Source organism: Cucurbita pepo, chromosome LG05 (genome assembly GCF_002806865.2).
Source record: "Cucurbita pepo subsp. pepo cultivar mu-cu-16 chromosome LG05, ASM280686v2, whole genome shotgun sequence".
NCBI classification, from domain to species: domain Eukaryota; kingdom Viridiplantae; phylum Streptophyta; class Magnoliopsida; order Cucurbitales; family Cucurbitaceae; genus Cucurbita; species Cucurbita pepo.
This window is the reverse complement of record NC_036642.1, coordinates 8954655-8972312: the sequence shown is the minus strand read 5'-3', so window position 1 is coordinate 8972312 and position 17658 is coordinate 8954655. Positions and strand designations below refer to the sequence as shown.

The following is a 17658-nucleotide window of genomic DNA, read 5'->3' as shown; positions in this document are numbered from 1 at the left end:
TTTTTTTTTTTTTTTTTTTTTTTTTTTTTGTTGAGGCTGCTTGTGTGTAAACCATGTGAATTTTTCCAGTGACAGTCTGCTATTTATTATCTCAGCTGATATGCACTGTTACCCCTGCATCCAGTAACATGGAAGAAACTCACAACACATTAAAGTTTGCAAACAGGGCAAAACGAGTAGAAATTTATGCCTCACGTAATAAGGTTGGTTTCAAATATTGTAATAATTATGATCTTTATGTAGTTCACATAGACATATTCCTTACTTATTCTTAAATGTGTTCCAGATTATAGATGAAAAATCTTTGATTAAAAAGTATCAAAGAGAAATCTCTAACCTGAAACAAGAACTCGATTTGCTAAAGAAGGGCATGCTTGTTGGTGTCAATCATGAAGAGATTATGAACTTACGGCAACAGGTTTCTTTCCGTTGCTCCCATCTCACAAAAAAATGGAGACAGGTATTAAATTTTTATTTGGGTAGAACTCTTCTGCTAATTGTTTGTTATTTCTTCAACAGTTGGAGGCCGGACAAGTGAAAATGCAATCAAGGTTGGAGGAAGAAGAAGAAGCAAAGGTTGCTCTTACGAGTAGGATTCAGAGGCTGACTAAACTCATACTTGTCTCTTCAAAGAATTCAATCCCTGGAAGTTTGAGTGACATTCCCAGTCAGCAAAGGAATCTTTCTTTTGGTGATGATGATGTAAGTTCCCTTCCTGAATTCGGTTGTGTAATCCTGAAGTCATTGACAAATGATATGATTGACATTAAAATATCATTGAAAATTAGTTGGCATGTCATTACCGGTGGAGATATATCTGAATAGCTTTTGACATTTTTTGACAAATCCGACAACCATCCATATCTGTTGGGTATAAATGAAAAGAAAAAATGAGTTTACTATTTTTTTTAAAAAATGTCAATCACTCTTTACAATTTAAATTGCTCCATTGTCATTTAATAACTAACTATTATAATTTATATTATCTTTGTTGTTTCTTATATGGATGATATTGTATCTTGCTATTTGGTTATTATTTCTAAAAGAATAATTTTTTTTAATGACATTTATTAATTTAATCCTTTTATTTTTTTTGATATCCATGATTTTACTTGAAATGTCAGAAGAAATGGTATTTTTCATCAATATATCCTTAAAAATTCTTACGCTGTCAATTTCTTATTTAGATCGATGGGAATACCAACAAGTCTCTTAATTTGACAAAAGTTGAATTGTAGCTACCACCTTCAGCGGAAATCCGATAGATTTCATTTAATGCATGATTATATTAATAGTATTCATGGAAACCTTGGGCGATGGTCATAATTGTTTGAAATTTATGCATTAGTGGTTTGATGGTTATTTATAACGAGATACACACAACTATGGAAGATAATGTTTCATCTACCTCAGGGCAATAGCGGACTAAAATTGCCACTATCTTAATTGGCGGGTATATTTACTTTTGGGATTGATTGGTTGATTAATTTCTCATTTATTGATATTTCATATTGTATCTTTCTAGAACTTTGATGTCTTGAGAGGCGTGTCGTTGCCTACTGAGAGTGAAAACCTCAAGGGATCTCCATCTTCAATCTCAGAAGTTCAATCAAACCCTTCCTATGATTTCAAACAACAAAGCTCTTCAAGCAAATGGAATGAAGAGCTATCTTCTGCCAGTAGTACAATTACTGAATCAAATCAAGTGAGTAATCTTGCTGTTGATTCAATTGTGTGTATGTATTTCCAATATGCAGCTCATGGAGACAATTATTTCTCTCATTGAGTTCATTTGCGAAGTATGTAGCATTATTATTTTGTATGTTTGAGCCGGATCATACACCTAGTCTCAAACGCATTCTATATGTAACTCAAACACATTTATATGTAGCTGATCTCATAAAATAGCTTCTTTGTCTTTTGTTCTTAAATCTATTATTATTTTTATTGTCTTAATATTTTGGTTAGTTGTTCTTGTTGATGTAAAATCCTGGTGTTGCAATGACTACGTTTTGGATGGTAGGGTGGGATGACAGTGTCAGATCAGATGGACCTTCTAGTTGAGCAAGTTAAAATGCTTTCAGGAGAGATTGCATTTAGTACTAGCACCCTTAAGCGCTTGGTGGAGCAGTCGGTGACTGACCCAGAGAGCTGTAAAACTCAAGTAAATCCATTTGTGGTTTGCATGTTTATATCCCATCTCACTGGAAACTGTTAAAATATGACATTGTTGCTTCGTCAATTGCTTCCTGCTAAATGATTTATATGCACTTGTATGCCTATCAGTTAGAACTCCTTACCCTATTACTTTTGATGTTATGAGAGGCCTAACATTTAACTTCCTTGGAGCTTTGTCTACTAGTTAGTGATCTCTCTTTTGTTTTCTTTTTTCCTCGTAATCTTTCTAATTTGCGTTATTAACATCTTAAGACACTGGCTTCTAAAATTAACTTACATTCAGAAAGCTGTTCGGTGCATTGTATGAAGAAACCACATACTGCAATATTGTTTACTATTGTTTATATCTAAACATTCGCACTAACTGTTACAGATTCAGAGCTTGGAGCATGAGATTCAAGAGAAAAGGAAACAAATGAGGGTTTTAGAGCAACGAATAACTGAGAGTCGTGAGGCCTCAGTTTCCAATGCTTCACTGGCTGAAATGCAACAGGTGCAATCTCTTTCGTGGTTAACATTGGGTTTCAACTAGTTATCTATCGGTCTAAACTTGAATTTCTTTGTCATCAGACGGTTACCAGATTGATGGCCCAGTGCAACGAAAAGGGGTTCGAACTGGAGGTGAGTTGTGATTATGTGTGTTTAGCCTTTCAAGGTCAACAAGTTGGCACCCTATGTTTCCCACCAGCAGTTGAATAAGCCCATCTATCAAATATTTATTATGTTGAATTTGCACTATATCAAAGCTAGCATACTCTGGTGGTGAATACTATATTACCCTTATCCTGAACTTTTTGTTCATAATTTAACTAAAGAATATTATGATGAATGATCAGATCAAATCAGCTGACAACCGAATCCTCCAGGAACAGTTGCTGAACAAGGTTGTTCACCATCTTGTTAAAGAATATTCTTATCTTATACCTTTTTTTGCTACCCCTTTCCTCGTTCAAGATGTTACTTCCCCCCACTTCATCAAGTATAAAAATCTGGTTATTTACAGAATGCAGAGAACAAGGAATTACAGGATAAAGTACGTCTCTTGGAGCAGCAATTGGCATCATTTACTAGTGATCGATCATCATCGATATTTCAACAGCATGTACCTGGAGAAAGTGTTGATGAGCTGAAAAAGAAAATTCAGTCACAGGTGATCTGTAGGTTTGAACTTATGGGATAAGTCAATACACTTGGTTAATTCTTTTCTCAAACTGTTTTATATGTACACTATTTCCTCAGGAGATCGAAAATGAGAAATTAAGGCTGGAACACATTCAACTTTCTGAGGAAAACAGTGGATTGCGTGTTCGGAATCAGAAATTGGATGAAGAAGCTTCTTATGCAAAAGAACTGGCATCTGCTGCTGCTGTTGAGTTGAAAAATTTAGCAAGTGAAGTGACTAAGCTCTCACTACAGAATGCCAAATTAGAAAAGGACTTGTCATCTGCTCGAGAAATGGTCCACTCTAGAAGCATGCAAAATGCAAATGGTGTTAATCGCAAGTATAATGACAACTTAAGACCTGGGAGAAAAGGGAAGTTGTCTGGGGGGCGTCTTAACGAAAGGGCCGGGACAATCCACAACGAATTTGATTCTTGGAGTCTTGATTCTGATGATTTAAGATTCGAACTTCAGGCAAGGAAACAACGTGAAGCAGCTCTGGAAGCTGCATTAGCCGAAAAGGAATTCATAGAAGAACAATACAGGAAAAAGATTGAAGAGGGAAAGAAGAAAGAGGAGGCTCTGGAAAATGATTTGGCGAACATGTGGGTGCTTGTTGCTAAGTTGAAGAAAGAGGGTGGAACTATGCCAGATTTACCCAATGACACAAGGCACAATGGTGAAGTGGAGTGTTTTGCTGATGGACAAAAATTCAGCACCATAACTGATTCTAGCATTACGGATAGAGGAATGCTGGATATCTCAAAACCAGCAGCAGGGGAAGTTCCAAAGGAAGAACCACTGGTTCTCCGCCTTAAGGTATATGCAAACTTCCAAGCCATTATATGACCATTTTTTGTGATTGAAAATTCATTGAAATCACTCAAATTTCCAACGATTGTTTAACTTTATTGGATTCAGGCAAAGATGCAGGAGATGAAAGAAAAGGAGCTAAAAAACATGACAAACGGCGATGTGAATTCCTCCAATACTTGTAAAGTATGTTTTGAATCGCCAACTGCGGCAATTCTTCTTCCATGTCGGCACTTCTGCTGTAAGNTTTTTTTTTTTTTTTTTTTTTTTTTTTTTTTTTTTTTTTTTTTTTTTTGTGTATCAATTTCCAGCTTATACAACTAAGCTCTGTTTCCGCCATTGCAGTGTGTAAATCTTGTTCTCTCGCTTGTTCTGAGTGTCCAATCTGCCGTACAAACATAGCGGATCGGCTTTTTGCATTTACCTCTTGATGTGGCATCATATTATACAACAGTTTAGTCCGTTATCCTCTGGATAAAGGTAAATCATTTCTTCAACTATGGTAGTGCCCAACGTTTAAGTCTTTTAGATTTAAGTACATGTTTGATTTCTTAGTGGTTAAAGATGATTAAAAGTGAGTCTTGTTATTATCAATTAAAAGCGCTTTTCAAAGAATTTCATGTTCAAATGTGATTTTTTCAAATTTTGTTTAGAGGAAGCATTTGATCTGATTTTTCCTCCAAAAAATGCGTACATAATAAGTATTTCACATGAAAGCCCTAAAAAAACAAAAAAGTGAATTTCAGGTTGGTAGGAGGCCTTTTAGGGAAGAGATGAAAGTTTAGATTGGTAAATCCTCAAATGTCGAACAAGGCGTTGGATGATGGAAGTCCCATGTCGACTAATTTAGGGAATAATCATGGTTTTGCTTTGTGCTTCCCCAAAAGACCTTAGATGTATTCCTTTACTTATAAACCCATGATCATTCTCTAAATTAGCTCATGAAATTAGCTCATGTATGACTCACTCCCAACAATTTACTTATAAACCCATGATCATTCTCTAAATTAGTCAACGTGGGACTCACTCCCAATAATCCTCAACACCGAACACTCTTAGACTTTAAGAAAAATACTTTTGGGTCTCCCTATCATTTCGAAAGTTAATTCAAACATAGCTGGTGGTATTAGTATTATATAACTAATGACTATTTTATTTGACTGTTTTCCGTTAATTCTGTGCAGGGATTTGTCTACAAAAGTTACCACTTACTAGTGTTACCATGGGATGCGATTTGAAGCAGCAAATTCTTCGATAAATCCGTATGTACCTTCTGAAAGGCTATATGAATATAAGACTTTTTTTTTTTTTTTTTGATATTATATTAGAAAATATGTCAAAATAATATGAGAGGGAGAGGGAGAGAAAGAGAGAGAGAGAGTATTACATTTCAAGTTACAGATGCCAATGTTGTGTCTGAAATATCATTGCAATTCAATTGTATAGAAAAGTTCTTTTTTTCTTTTTNTTTTTTTTTTTTTTTTTTTTTTTTTTTTTTTTTTTTTTTTTTTTTTTTAATTAGTTATGCCTTTCATAAATAGATTTAAAATTCAAAATGCAATAATGATAGTATGGTTATTTTTTGTCAATCAAGATTTATTAATATATGATTGGAATGGATGGTCCACTTTAAATTAATATATTGTTTTTGGCATAAACAATAAATTTTTATGCATTTCATTTTCATTGGAAATATATTTAATTGTTGTTTATATTAGTCGGTGATTTATCACCGTTAAATATGAAAATGAGAATTTAAAATCTGGATTTTAAATTAATGAAGAGAATTTAAAATTGTATTTCAACCTTTTTGGAGTGTCATGTTGTCCACACAGGATTTGATTGTGACAATTATATAATTTTAAGGGTTGATTAGAGAAACATTAAAATTGTTGAATATTTAAAAGTTTTTTCATTCATTATTTCGGTTAAATGAACATTACTCTCTACAATTATATGATATTGTCTACTGTGAACGTAAGCTTTCATCGCTTTGTTTTGGTCATTCTTAAACCAATAGAGAGAGTATTTCTTGACGTAAACGTATGACCATTCCTTAAATTAGTCGACGTGGGACTTCCATCATCCAACAATTTCAATTTTCATTTATGCAAAATTTTCTATTTGTTTTTGTAAGAATCCAGATATGAATTTTTTTTCTCATTTTTTTATATATATTTTTAAAAAATATTAATTTTAAAGATTTTTTTAATGGATAATTTAATTTTTCAATATAATTTCCGTCATGAACAAAAATATTAAAAATATTATATAATGTTAAACTAATTTTTAAAAATTCAAATTTGAATATTAATATAGAGTTTTGTATAAAAAAATAAATGTATAATAAATTAGTTTTGAGTTTTAGATTCTTAAAAATGTATAATAGCTAAAATTTCAAAAATTTTGTGTCTACACTCAAATTTCAAAAAATGAAAAAAAAAAAAAACTGTTTATTATATATAAAATTAAAATTTATATTTAAATGTCCTTGTAATTTTAAAGTCGTGGAATAATTATTTAGTTTTTTTTTTTATAATTATGCTTATAAATCTATTTGTTTTGTTATCTATTTTTAACAAAGGACAAAATTAGAATTTAAAACTAAACAAGAAGTAGTTTTTATTTTTGGCATGCCATAAGAAATTAAAATCTTTTATGTAAGAAAAAAATTATAGAGAAACTCCAAAAAAAAAAAAAAATCATTTTAAAAAATAATGGACTAAATAAATTTATAAACTTTTTTTAATAATTAAGGGACTGATTAAATAAATAAAAAAATGAAATCTATTAGACATTTTTTGAAGTTTAAATATGGAGAATTAGACATTTTTTTAAATATAGAGAAAAATTAAAAGTTTAGAAATCTATTAGCGATGCTAAAGTAAACAAAGCTCGGTATAATTGACATATAACTCTTAAAATCTGAAGTGCCATTTGGACGTTTAGAAAATCTTCTTTCCCATTTTGGTCTTACTAGAATCTGTAGCGATTATAGAAAGAAACCAAAATAAGACCCCATAAAAACGGTAGCCATATGTACCAAACTTTACAACCCAAACCCGAGCACGAAAACCCTATCCAGGGTATCTGAAGCATGAAGTGAAAACCGAGTCTCGACTAGTACTTTCCGACAGTTTTGCAAGAAATATTCAAATTTGATGAAATTGACTCTCTTGATAAAAATAAAAAAATAAAAATAAATAAAAAACCAAAAGAAGGTTTCGTTCTCGAGACATTTTCAAGTCATTCTCCATAAGCGTACCATTGCCGACTTTTTTCATTTCTCAAACGAATGCCCTAAGACGTTCAGAAAATTTTTTTTTTTTGGTTTTCGACACACTAAATATTGTATCAAAATTTCTAGTACTAAAAAAAATATATATATATATATATATATATTTTTTTTTTTTTATTGTTAGAAACTTGTAAAATATATAAATATTTTGGTTCTAGTTTCTACATATAAAATTGCTTTAAATTCTCATTTAATTGTAATTTAAAATAATTAAATTTCACATCTCTCTTCCTTCTTTCTTGCAATATTAGGACGTTGAACACTCGAGGGCCAGATCCAGGAGAACACTGCGACCCCTCCCTTCTCTATTTTTTTTTTCTTTTCCCTCCAATCTCTCCATTTCTCAATTCATTCGCGCGTTTCTTTACAATTTCAATCGCTGCGTTTGCTTGTGCTGGAGCTGATTGTGGATGCAATTCTGTGCTTTTGTTGATTTCTTGCATTCTGATCGGATCTGAGGTACAATTGCCATGAATTCTTGCGAGTGTGGTCGTTTTTTTGTTGCTAGTTTGTGTAGATCTGATGCAAAATTGCACGGTTAGGTTTAGATATTCGTACTGTTTGGTTGCACGGAAATGGGCGTGAATTCTACCTGAAAAGTTAATGTACGGATTTCGCATTGTGGTTTATTCGATTTAAATTTCTGGTAATGTAATGAGGAACCGTGTGGTTTGATGGGTGTTTTGTTTTCTTAAGTGGTTATTTCGTTTGGTGAGTGGAATTTTATGATCTGGGAGGAGTTCGGCACTTGGGTGTGGGAGGTTAAGGATAATCTGTTTTGGTGCAGAATTCTTTAGGTGAAGAAAATGCTGACGAAGTTTGAAACGAAGAGTAATAGAGTTAAAGGGTTGAGTTTCCACAGCAAGAGGCCATGGATCCTTGCAAGTCTTCACAGCGGAGTGATCCAGTTATGGGATTACCGTATGGGCACGCTTATTGATAGATTTGATGAGCATGAGGGGCCTGTTCGTGGTGTTCACTTTCACAAGTCTCAGCCTCTATTTGTCTCCGGAGGTTTCGAATTCCTCTTCTTTGCTTTAAAATAGTAATTGCTGAGTGTTATTACTTTACCAATTATTCATATTTTTCACTCATAGTTTCTGGAATCATCCCAAACAGATGTGGAGGTTCACCTTGTCCTTTTGGGGGTGAAGTCGTTTTTTTTTTTTTGTTTGTATAGTTAGCTTTTGTTGTCTCTTCCTTTTGAGCTGTTTATTAGTATGCCCTTTTGTATCCTATCATGTTTCTCAATGAAGTTTTTATTTCTCATGAAAAAGACTGATGTAGATGTACTCTGAACATGCACATATTAGAATTCTGATTTAGATATATGTTGTATACCTTTGTTATTAGTTTTTACTCTGAACATGCACATATTAGAATTCTGATGTAGATATATGTTGTATACCTTTGTTATTAGTTTTTGGGACTATTCCAAGTTAATTGAAATCGAACCTTGAATTTAATCTCTATCTAGTTGCTGAAATATTTTGTCCCTTCTCTGCTGTTCTTTGCAGGTACTTCTTCTCAATTGTTGCAATGAATGAATATGAGAAAATTGAGTACTTTACTTATTTGCATTTGCTTCATGCATGGACAGTGATGTAAAGCTCTTATATTGAGAATAAGAATCATGGTTCATAAATTACCGTAGAAGGTTGTTGTTTTCTGTGTGAATGGAGAAATAGAAATCTTAATATCATGCCTACCTTATTTTATTAAAAGGATGTCCTTAATAGTTTGCACCTGTGAATTTCACGTTGAACTAGTGGGGTACTGATGTGAATCAAGCTATTGCAAGCACATTTTATAAATGACATTAGATATGTAAAAATACTGATGGTTTATCTTTTTCCAGGGGATGATTATAAGATTAAAGTGTGGAACTATAAGACTCATAGATGTCTATTTACTCTTCTTGGACACCTTGATTATATACGCACTGTGCAATTTCACCATGAGTATCCATGGATTGTAAGTGCGAGTGATGATCAGACTATTCGTATATGGAACTGGCAGTCACGTACTTGTATCTCTGTGTTGACGGGCCACAACCACTATGTTATGTGTGCTTCATTTCATCCTAAGGAAGATCTTGTTGTGTCAGCTTCCCTAGATCAGACTGTTCGTGTTTGGGACATTAGTGCCTTGAGGAAGAAGACTGTCTCCCCAGCAGATGATGTCTTGCGGTTGAGTCAAATGAATGCTGATCTATTTGGCGGTGTAGATGCTGTTGTTAAATATGTCTTGGAAGGTCATGATCGAGGTGTTAATTGGGCGGCATTCCATCCTACCCTGCCGTTGATTGTGTCTGGGGCTGATGATCGACAAGTGAAATTGTGGCGAATGAACGGTACTTAATCGAGAACTTGTGCTTTCTCTATGGAGTTTAATTTTTAGCTTGTATTGATGAGTCTATCTAGTTGTCCTTAATATTGATTTATTATTGACAATAGTCGTTTGTAGACAGTAGGAGAGTAATCCTATCATCTCTCTATCCTCTAAGTATTTAAGTTGAACAAGAGATAGGCTACAACCTGCTTGAAATTTATTTGCTAGGGTCATAGGGAGCTGCTCGGAAGGTTTGCAAATTATTAGTTGTGAGTACTTTATTGAATCTTTAAAAAAAATTCATATTTATGGTATAGGATTTGTGGGGATCATTATGTTACTTTTGGTTTATCTCCCCCAGTATTAAGAACAAAAATAGAAGGAGACGGGAATAAAGCCTTATCAATGCACATCAAGCATAGAACAGTATGACTTTTAATACTAACTTGATCATTTTCCTTTCAGACACAAAAGCATGGGAAGTGGACACACTAAGGGGGCACATGAACAATGTTTCAAGTGTGATGTTCCATGCCAAACAAGATATAATTGTTTCCAATTCCGAGGACAAAAGCATTCGCATTTGGGATGCAACAAAGCGAACTGGACTTCAGACATTTCGTCGAGAGCATGATAGATTTTGGATTCTCACTGCACATCCTGAGATGAATCTATTAGCAGCTGGGCATGACAGTGGCATGATTGTCTTTAAGCTGGAGAGAGAAAGACCTGCATTTGCTACTAGTGGCGATTCTCTATTTTATGTGAAAGACCGCTTTTTGCGCCTCTATGAGTTCTCCACTCAAAAGGATTCACAGGTCATCCCAGTTCGAAGGCCTGGTTCCACTAGCTTGAATCAGAGCCCAAGGACCCTTTCATTTAGCCCTACAGAAAACACAGTTCTTATTTGCTCAGATCTGGATGGGGGATGTTATGAATTTTACACCATAACTAAGGATAGCTTTGGTAGAAGCGATAGCTTCCAAGATGCAAAGAGAGGACTTGGAGGATCAGCAGTGTTCGTGGCTCGGAATAGGTTTGCTGTGCTCGATAAAAGTCACAATCAAGTCATGTTAAAAAATCTAAAGAATGAGGTTGTTAAGAAGGTCCCTATTCCCATTACTGCAGATGCGATATTTTACGCTGGAACAGGTAATTTATTGTGTCGAGCAGAGGATAGAGTTGTTATATATGATCTTCAGCAGAGACTTATTCTTGGTGATCTTCAAACCCCTTTTGTTAAGTACGTTGTTTGGTCCAATGACATGGAGAGTGTTGCATTGCTTAGCAAACATGCAATTATTATTGCTAACAAGAAACTTGTTCACCAGTGCACTCTTCATGAGACGATTCGTGTGAAGAGTGGAGCTTGGGATGATAGTGGTGTTTTTATTTACACAACCCTAAACCACATTAAGTATTGCCTCCCCAATGGTGATAGTGGTATAATCAAAACCCTCGATGTTCCAATATATATTACAAAGGTTTCTGGCAATGCTCTTTTTTGCTTAGATAGGGATGGAACGGTTAAGTCGTTTACTATTGATGCTACAGAATACATGTTCAAGCTCTCTCTCTTGAAAAAGAGATTTGACCATGTCATGAGCATGATAAGGAACTCACAGCTCTGTGGGCAGGCAATGATTGCGTATTTGCAACAGAAAGGGTTTCCTGAGGTTGCACTTCACTTTGTGAAGGACGAGAGGACCAGGTTCAATTTGGCTCTTGAGAGTGGAAATATTCAAATAGCAGTTGCCTCTGCCACAGCAATTGATGAGAAAGATCATTGGTATAGGTTGGGTGTCGAAGCTCTTCGTCAAGGCAATGCCGGCATTGTGGAATACGCCTACCAGAAGACCAAAAATTTTGAAAGGTTATCATTCCTGTATCTCATAACTGGTAACACAGCCAAACTGTCCAAGATGTTAAAAATTGCTGAAGTTAAGAATGACGTCATGGGTCAATTTCACAATGCTCTATATCTTGGTGATGTTCGTGAGCGTATCAAGATTTTGGAGAATGTTGGCCACTTACCTCTTGCATATATTACAGCGTCAACCCATGGTTTACATGATGTAGCTGAAAGGCTGGCTGCTGAATTGGGGAATGACATTCCATCTTCACCAGAAGGCAAAACCGGATCCCTCCTCTTGCCTCCTACCCCAGTCATGTGCGGTGGTGATTGGCCACTTCTGAGAGTCATGAAGGGAATATTTGAAGGTGGGCTGGATAATGTGGGTGGGGGTCGTGCTGACGACGATGATGATGAGGTTGCCGAGGGTGATTGGGGTGAGGAGCTGGATGTCGTTGATGTCGTCGATGGCTTACAGAATGGGGATGTTACAGCAATTTTGGAGGATGGGGAAGGTGCAGAGGAAAATGAGGAAGAAGGGGGATGGGACCTTGAAGATTTGGAGCTCCCACCTGAAGCTGACACTCCCAAAGTGTCGGTCAGTTCTCGGAGTTCAGTTTTTGTGGCCCCAACTCCTGGCCTGCCTGCCTACCAGGTTTGGATACAGAGGTCATCTCTTGCTGCAGAACACGTTGCAGCTGGTAATTTTGATACTGCAATGCGGTTGCTTAACAGGCAACTTGGAATTAAAAACTTTGCTCCCTTAAGATCCATATTTCTGGATCTTCATGCTGGAAGTCAGACCTATCTTCGTGCTGTTTCATCTGCCCCCATAGTGTCCATGGCGATAGAACGAGGATTCAGCGAATCTAGTAATACAAATGCAAAAGGATCCCCTGTACTTATTTTCAGTTTCACTCAGTTGGAGGAGAAGCTTAAAGCTGGTTATAAGGCCACAACATCAGGAAAGTTTGCTGAGGCTCTTCGTCTTTTTCTCGGTATTCTTCATACCATCCCTCTTATTGTTGTTGAGTCTAGGAGGGAAGTCGATGAGGTGAAGGAGTTAATTATTATCGTTAAAGAGTACGTCTTGGGTTTGCAAATGGAACTGAAGAGGAGAGAACTCAAGGACAATCCAGTACGTCAAATGGAGCTTGCAGCCTATTTTACTCACTGCAACCTTCAGATGCCACATTTGAGGCTTGCTCTATTAAATGCTATGACTGTCTGTTACAAGGCCAAGAACCTTGCCAGTGCTGCCAACTTCGCTCGTAGACTTCTCGAGACCAATCCCTCAATTGAGAATCAAGCTAAGACAGCCAGACAAGTGCTGCAGGCTGCAGAGAGGAATATGACAGATGCATCCCAACTGAATTATGACTTCCGAAACCCCTTTGTGACCTGTGGAGCAACTTACGTGCCAATTTATCGGGGTCAGAAGGACGTTTCTTGCCCATACTGTAGTTCCAGGTTTGTGCCAAGTCAGGAAGGGCAACTTTGTACTGTTTGTGATCTTGCTGTTGTTGGTGCAGATGCATCTGGTTTACTTTGTTCTCCCACCCAAAATCGATGATCGCACTCGGGGGAATTATATCTTTTCGCAATGACCTCACTTATCTTTCCAACAACAGGTGCTTTGTTGTTGAGAGTATTCATGAGTGTACTTGTGGAAGGTAATAGAAGGTGACGGAGTAAACAGCTAGCCTACCTTGAAAAAATTTCGGTTCTGCTACTTAAATTTCTTGTCGTTTCTTTTTTGTTTAGTTGATTGTGATATCACTGTAATAAAGTTTTCAGAATTTTGAAATAGGCTATTCATGTTAGGTATGATGAGATGAAATACAGGAGGGCTTTATATGAATTGATTGTTACAGGGAGGACATGACATCTTACATGTTAAATGTTTGCAGGACCCTCCCGCCGAATTCTCGTTGTCTGTTACGCAGCGAGAGGCTTTTGCTTGGTAAAATATAATCATTTTTGTGATCTTTTTTCGTATTTGTTCTCTTGCATCCTTCTTTTTCCAGAACTATAGCTTTTGACCATGATTATGAAAAGATATGTGCTTATGAGGATTGTGGCAAGTATTGTTCATGCCAAGGCATGTTTGTCAGACATGAGATTCTAGGTATGCTCAACTCTTAGCGAGGGATCTAGGCTGAGGCAGCTTCATATAGAACTTAACCATACTATCAAATAGTTTGAACTCCTCGCCCACAACCGGCCAAAATGGGAACTTTCCCTCTGAGGTAGGAAAATCATGATCGGGATGGCAGACTCAAAGATATGGAACTTGGGTGTGAGTCTTTTGTCGAAATGGAATGACCTTGTCTTTTTATTTTTTCTTTTTTCGTTAATGGGTTGAGGGCAGGGGTTCAGAGTTCGAATGTATGGCGTGCAAGAAATGGTATTTTAGGAGTCTTAGTTCTAACTTGAGCACGACCTTTTGCGAATTGATGACGCAAGTCACTAAGAATGCCTATTGAAACAAAACACCTTATTTTCCCAACTATATGATTCATTACTTACCCCATAAGCAAGATCTTGGCAATGGTGATCTTTCCTTTGCGGATGATCTGATTTTCTTTCCATACTTAATTTAGGTTGCGGGCTGTTGTAGATAGCCAGCCAATTGCTTCAATATTCCTCAAGATTTGTACTCAAAAGATTCGCTATGAGAGAGTTCACAAGCTCAACAAGCAATCTTTACCAGAAGAAAAACAGAGTAAAGAGCTTGTTTTTGCTTACAAACAATCCAAACTTAACCATAACAGCTTGAGCTAAATATAAATATGCATGGATATAAGCTACTTTTTCAAGTTTCTAAACCAACAGAAATCTGAGAGTTCAAATTCTACGCGCTTGAAATGGCAGTTCATAACTTAACTTCCTTCCATAGGTGATAATATTGCCATATATACAGGAATTATAGCTGTGAGTAATCTCCAGCAGTTCGTATACTAGTTCGAGGCGATATGAACAGCAGCTACTGTCGACACCATGGAATCGACACCACAGATATTGCGACCCCTGCAGAGTTTGTAGTATCCATTCTCTCCCCATTTGGCTCCCCACGAGTTCTTAATGATCCAGTAAGGTTTTTCTTTCATTCGGATGGGAGCATAGGCAGCAGATCCATAACCAACCAATAGAACACCATGGTCTAAGTGCTTTGAGCAAATGTAAGGGCAAGAAACGCCTCCAATATATGTCTGCATGAATACAGCATTGATACCAACTGCATTCAAGAGAGAAATCTAGCAGTGAGCAACTATTAAAGAAAAGAATAGGATTTAAGATATAGCATGGTTGAGCCTGTAATTACTTGCAAGAGGGCCATTTTTCACGAGATTGGCAGCAATTTGTTCTTCATCAAGGGAGATCACACTGAAGTTGGCTACTGATGCTGCAATTTTGGTCTTGTCAAATTTGCAGGCTCCACGATCTGTACCAGTGTATGGGTAGTCTTTCTCTTTCATTAGTCCACCGGCTTTCAATGTGTACTCGAATGCACTATTCATTAGCCCCCCACTGCAGCCAGCATCACAGGAACCTTTTTCTTCTGGATCACACTGGCAAACACCATAGAAGTGCATTAAATTGCATGAACATAAAAAGAAACACCTTCCTTAATGAAGCTCCAGAGTAGATAAGTGAACCAAATCATTCATCCCTTGAAGTACTTCAAGCAACCTGTAAGGCTAAATCATGCACTTGAATCCTTTTGAAGACTGCCGAATTTGCTAGTACATATGATTTATGAGCACAGCCAATACTAAACAGACGCAAATATTTACCAATTGTCTCCAAAGTATGCAATAGAGATGCTAAATCTAATAGAGAGCAACCAACCATCAACATAAACGGGAAACATAGATCATCAAGCGCAAGAACAGGTATTTTGCTTCCTAAAACAATGGAATCATGTGCAGAAAGGTAGAATTGACACCCAATTCAGTATCATAAACGATCATAATCAAAACGTAAATTCTGAAAAACTCACTTCATAAATTGCAACTCAAAGATGAATGGAAATTCAAATCCAAACCTCGTGATCACAGTCAACAAGCTGTTGTTCGCTGAGGCTAACAAGTTCGCCGGAAGAAAGGAAGTTAGCGCCCTCAAGAGCACCGGTTGCACTGAAACTCCAGCATGATCCACACGAACCCTTGTAAGAAAACAGAAACAAAATCAATCACAGCAATCAAAACCTCGGTTCAATAAATATTACTCATCTTGGTTAGCAGAATTAATTGGAAGTCATCGTCAACACAAGGAATGTGAATAACAGATACAGAGTACGAGTTGAAACTAAAAGAACTATTTATTATACAGAACAAAAAATATAAAAGATACGGAAGAGAATCTGAAAGCATTAAATTCCATACTAAAATAAGACGAAGATGACTCTTCGCCCCAGATTAAAAAAAAAAAATTATAGGAAAAATAAAGATAAACGTAAGACTAAATTAAAAAAGAAGAAAGAAAAGAACCAAACCTGATTCTTGACTTCCGTGACAGCTCCATGATCTCTCCAATCGAAATCAGTCGGAAGGCCATCAGTAGGAAGAATAGGGGCTTTGTTAGCATCCACAGGGAGTCCAAGACGGCGACCTCTAAGCCCTAGAAACAACCTTCGGAATTCCGATGGTGTCAAATCAGAGAACTGAGTGACGCCATGAGTAGCAGATGGATCAAGAGCCTGGTGGCGCTGAGCTCGCCTCAGGTTGGCTTTGAAGACCCTAAACCGACGATCATGCTCCTCCATAGAGGCGTACGACTTCCCAAACTTCTGCTTGAAGACTGAAAAGTGGTGCTCAGCCCCGAGTAGCAGATCGTCGCCGTTACTTCCTCCTCCGTTGACTCCTCCATCGTCGACAACCTGACGGATTATGGAATCTCCATAACCATCGCCGGAGAAATGATCCCCGCCGATCGCCGATACGGCGAGGAGAGAGAGAGCGACGAAGAGAGAGAAACACTTAACCATTCTCCCGCTGAAAATTGGAGTTGAAAAAAATGGAGAAGAAGAAGAAGAAACAAAAACTACGAATATGACCATCTGAACATGCCATTTTATGCTGCTGCTTCACGGGGCGAGTTATATTATTGTGTAACTGATTCCATTATAATCCCGCTTTAGGGTTTCCAATCTAACCGTTCTTTTTTTATATAGGCGGATCCCACTGATTAATAAACGGTGTGGATTAAGGAATTTGTTTCTGATGTTGTACCCGATAACTGCCTCCCCTTATGTGTGTTTTGCTTGAGAACGTTAACCAATGAAAAGGTGACACGTATAGAATTCTGATTCGGTTACTAAAAGCTAATATTCACGTTTTTTATTAGGTAACTTGATTTTGATCGCCATGGTCCAGCTTATCTAGGGCTTGGTCTCTCTCGGGTTCTGTTTTGGGCTTTTTAATTGGATCAAGGCCCAATAATAATAAATTCCTTATTGGGCCTTTTCTTTTAGCCAGGCCCAATGTTCATTAGTTTTGGGTTGGGCTTTTTAAATGGGTTGGATCGAGTTTCAATAATTCAACCCAAATATACATTTTAGGTAAATCACTTTGTAATTATCAAATTAAATAAAATTACAATTTTTTTTTTATTTTATAAATTAACGAATTTTCAATTTAACCGTTTTATTTATTTGAACTCCGGGTAAATAAAAAAAAATGGATAGAATTAAGTTGGGTTCATTAAATTTTTCGAGTCACCTAATATTTTAAAATATCTCTAATTTTAAAAATAAAAAACGACATACGGACATACATTAAGTTGATAGAGTGTAAAGTAGTTCTCTTGACGAATTTTCTAACGGGTGAATCACCTAGCTTTGGTCGACCTAGAGGTGTTTGGTACATGGTTTAGTCAATTCATGGGCTGGTCACTTAATGTTCTATTGTCGTTTAGTTTGAAAACGTCTAGAATTGCCTCCTAAATTGAATCTTTCATTCTCAATAATCCATTTATGTTTTAATAAATATATATATATATATATATATATATATATATATAT

General features: G+C 36.3%; 3 protein-coding genes across 5 annotated transcripts in view; 2 read left to right on the top strand and 1 right to left on the bottom strand.

The window, feature by feature from the left end:
- The window catches only part of LOC111795325 (kinesin-like protein KIN-7D, mitochondrial), a 10744-nt gene extending 5125 nt beyond the window's left edge, over nt 1-5619 (top strand). Inside the window, exons 13-25 of one of the 2 annotated variants that reach the window (XM_023677666.1) lie at nt 96-203; nt 287-418; nt 520-702; nt 1526-1705; nt 2024-2164; nt 2552-2671; nt 2749-2799; nt 3015-3062; nt 3182-3328; nt 3418-4158; nt 4261-4393; nt 4498-4632; nt 5337-5619. In XM_023677666.1, the coding sequence (XP_023533434.1) occupies nt 96-203; nt 287-418; nt 520-702; nt 1526-1705; nt 2024-2164; nt 2552-2671; nt 2749-2799; nt 3015-3062; nt 3182-3328; nt 3418-4158; nt 4261-4393; nt 4498-4583 (2070 nt within the window). In that variant the 3' untranslated portion in view covers nt 4584-4632; nt 5337-5619. The remainder of the gene's footprint in view (nt 1-95; nt 204-286; nt 419-519; nt 703-1525; nt 1706-2023; nt 2165-2551; nt 2672-2748; nt 2800-3014; nt 3063-3181; nt 3329-3417; nt 4159-4260; nt 4394-4497; nt 4633-5336) is intronic. The other variant, XM_023677667.1, reaches the window with a different exon arrangement.
- A 2054-nt stretch (nt 5620-7673) lies between these two features.
- LOC111795725 (coatomer subunit alpha-1-like) lies at nt 7674-13621 on the top strand. Of its 2 annotated transcripts, XM_023678289.1 has the most exons (5): nt 7674-7909; nt 7993-8055; nt 8238-8464; nt 9309-9803; nt 10247-13621. In XM_023678289.1, exons 3-5 carry the CDS (start codon nt 8257-8259, stop codon nt 13204-13206), a joined length of 3663 nt encoding a protein of 1220 aa, XP_023534057.1. In that variant the 5' UTR covers nt 7674-7909; nt 7993-8055; nt 8238-8256; the 3' UTR covers nt 13207-13621. The 2 variants fall into 2 exon arrangements, with proteins under 2 accessions (XP_023534057.1, XP_023534056.1); XM_023678288.1 differs by lacking the exon at nt 7993-8055.
- Nucleotides 13622-14324: 703 nt separating this feature from the next.
- LOC111795726 (cysteine protease RD19A-like) lies at nt 14325-16687 on the bottom strand. The gene is made up of 4 exons (XM_023678290.1): nt 16132-16687; nt 15682-15801; nt 14959-15205; nt 14325-14871 (listed from the first exon to the last, which is right to left on the bottom strand). The coding sequence occupies exons 1-4, from the start codon at nt 16621-16623 to the stop codon at nt 14594-14596; spliced, it is 1137 nt and encodes a 378-aa protein (XP_023534058.1). The 5' UTR covers nt 16624-16687; the 3' UTR covers nt 14325-14593.
- Between the last annotated feature and the right edge of the window lie 971 nt (nt 16688-17658).

Coding starts and splice junctions, on each gene's coding strand:
- LOC111795725 (XM_023678288.1), top strand. CDS start 8,257: ATGCTGACGAAGTTTGAAACGAAGAGTAATAGAGTTAAAGGGTTGAGT. Junction 8,465..9,308: donor GCCTCTATTTGTCTCCGGAG/GTTTCGAATTCC, acceptor ATCTTTTTCCAG/GGGATGATTATAAGATTAAA. Junction 9,804..10,246: donor GAAATTGTGGCGAATGAACG/GTACTTAATCGA, acceptor TTTTCCTTTCAG/ACACAAAAGCATGGGAAGTG.
- LOC111795726 (XM_023678290.1), bottom strand. CDS start 16,623: ATGGTTAAGTGTTTCTCTCTCTTCGTCGCTCTCTCTCTCCTCGCCGTA. Junction 15,802..16,131: donor TCACGGAAGTCAAGAATCAG/GTTTGGTTCTTT, acceptor TTTTCTTACAAG/GGTTCGTGTGGATCATGCTG. Junction 15,206..15,681: donor TTGTTGACTGTGATCACGAG/GTTTGGATTTGA, acceptor GGTGTTTGCCAG/TGTGATCCAGAAGAAAAAGG.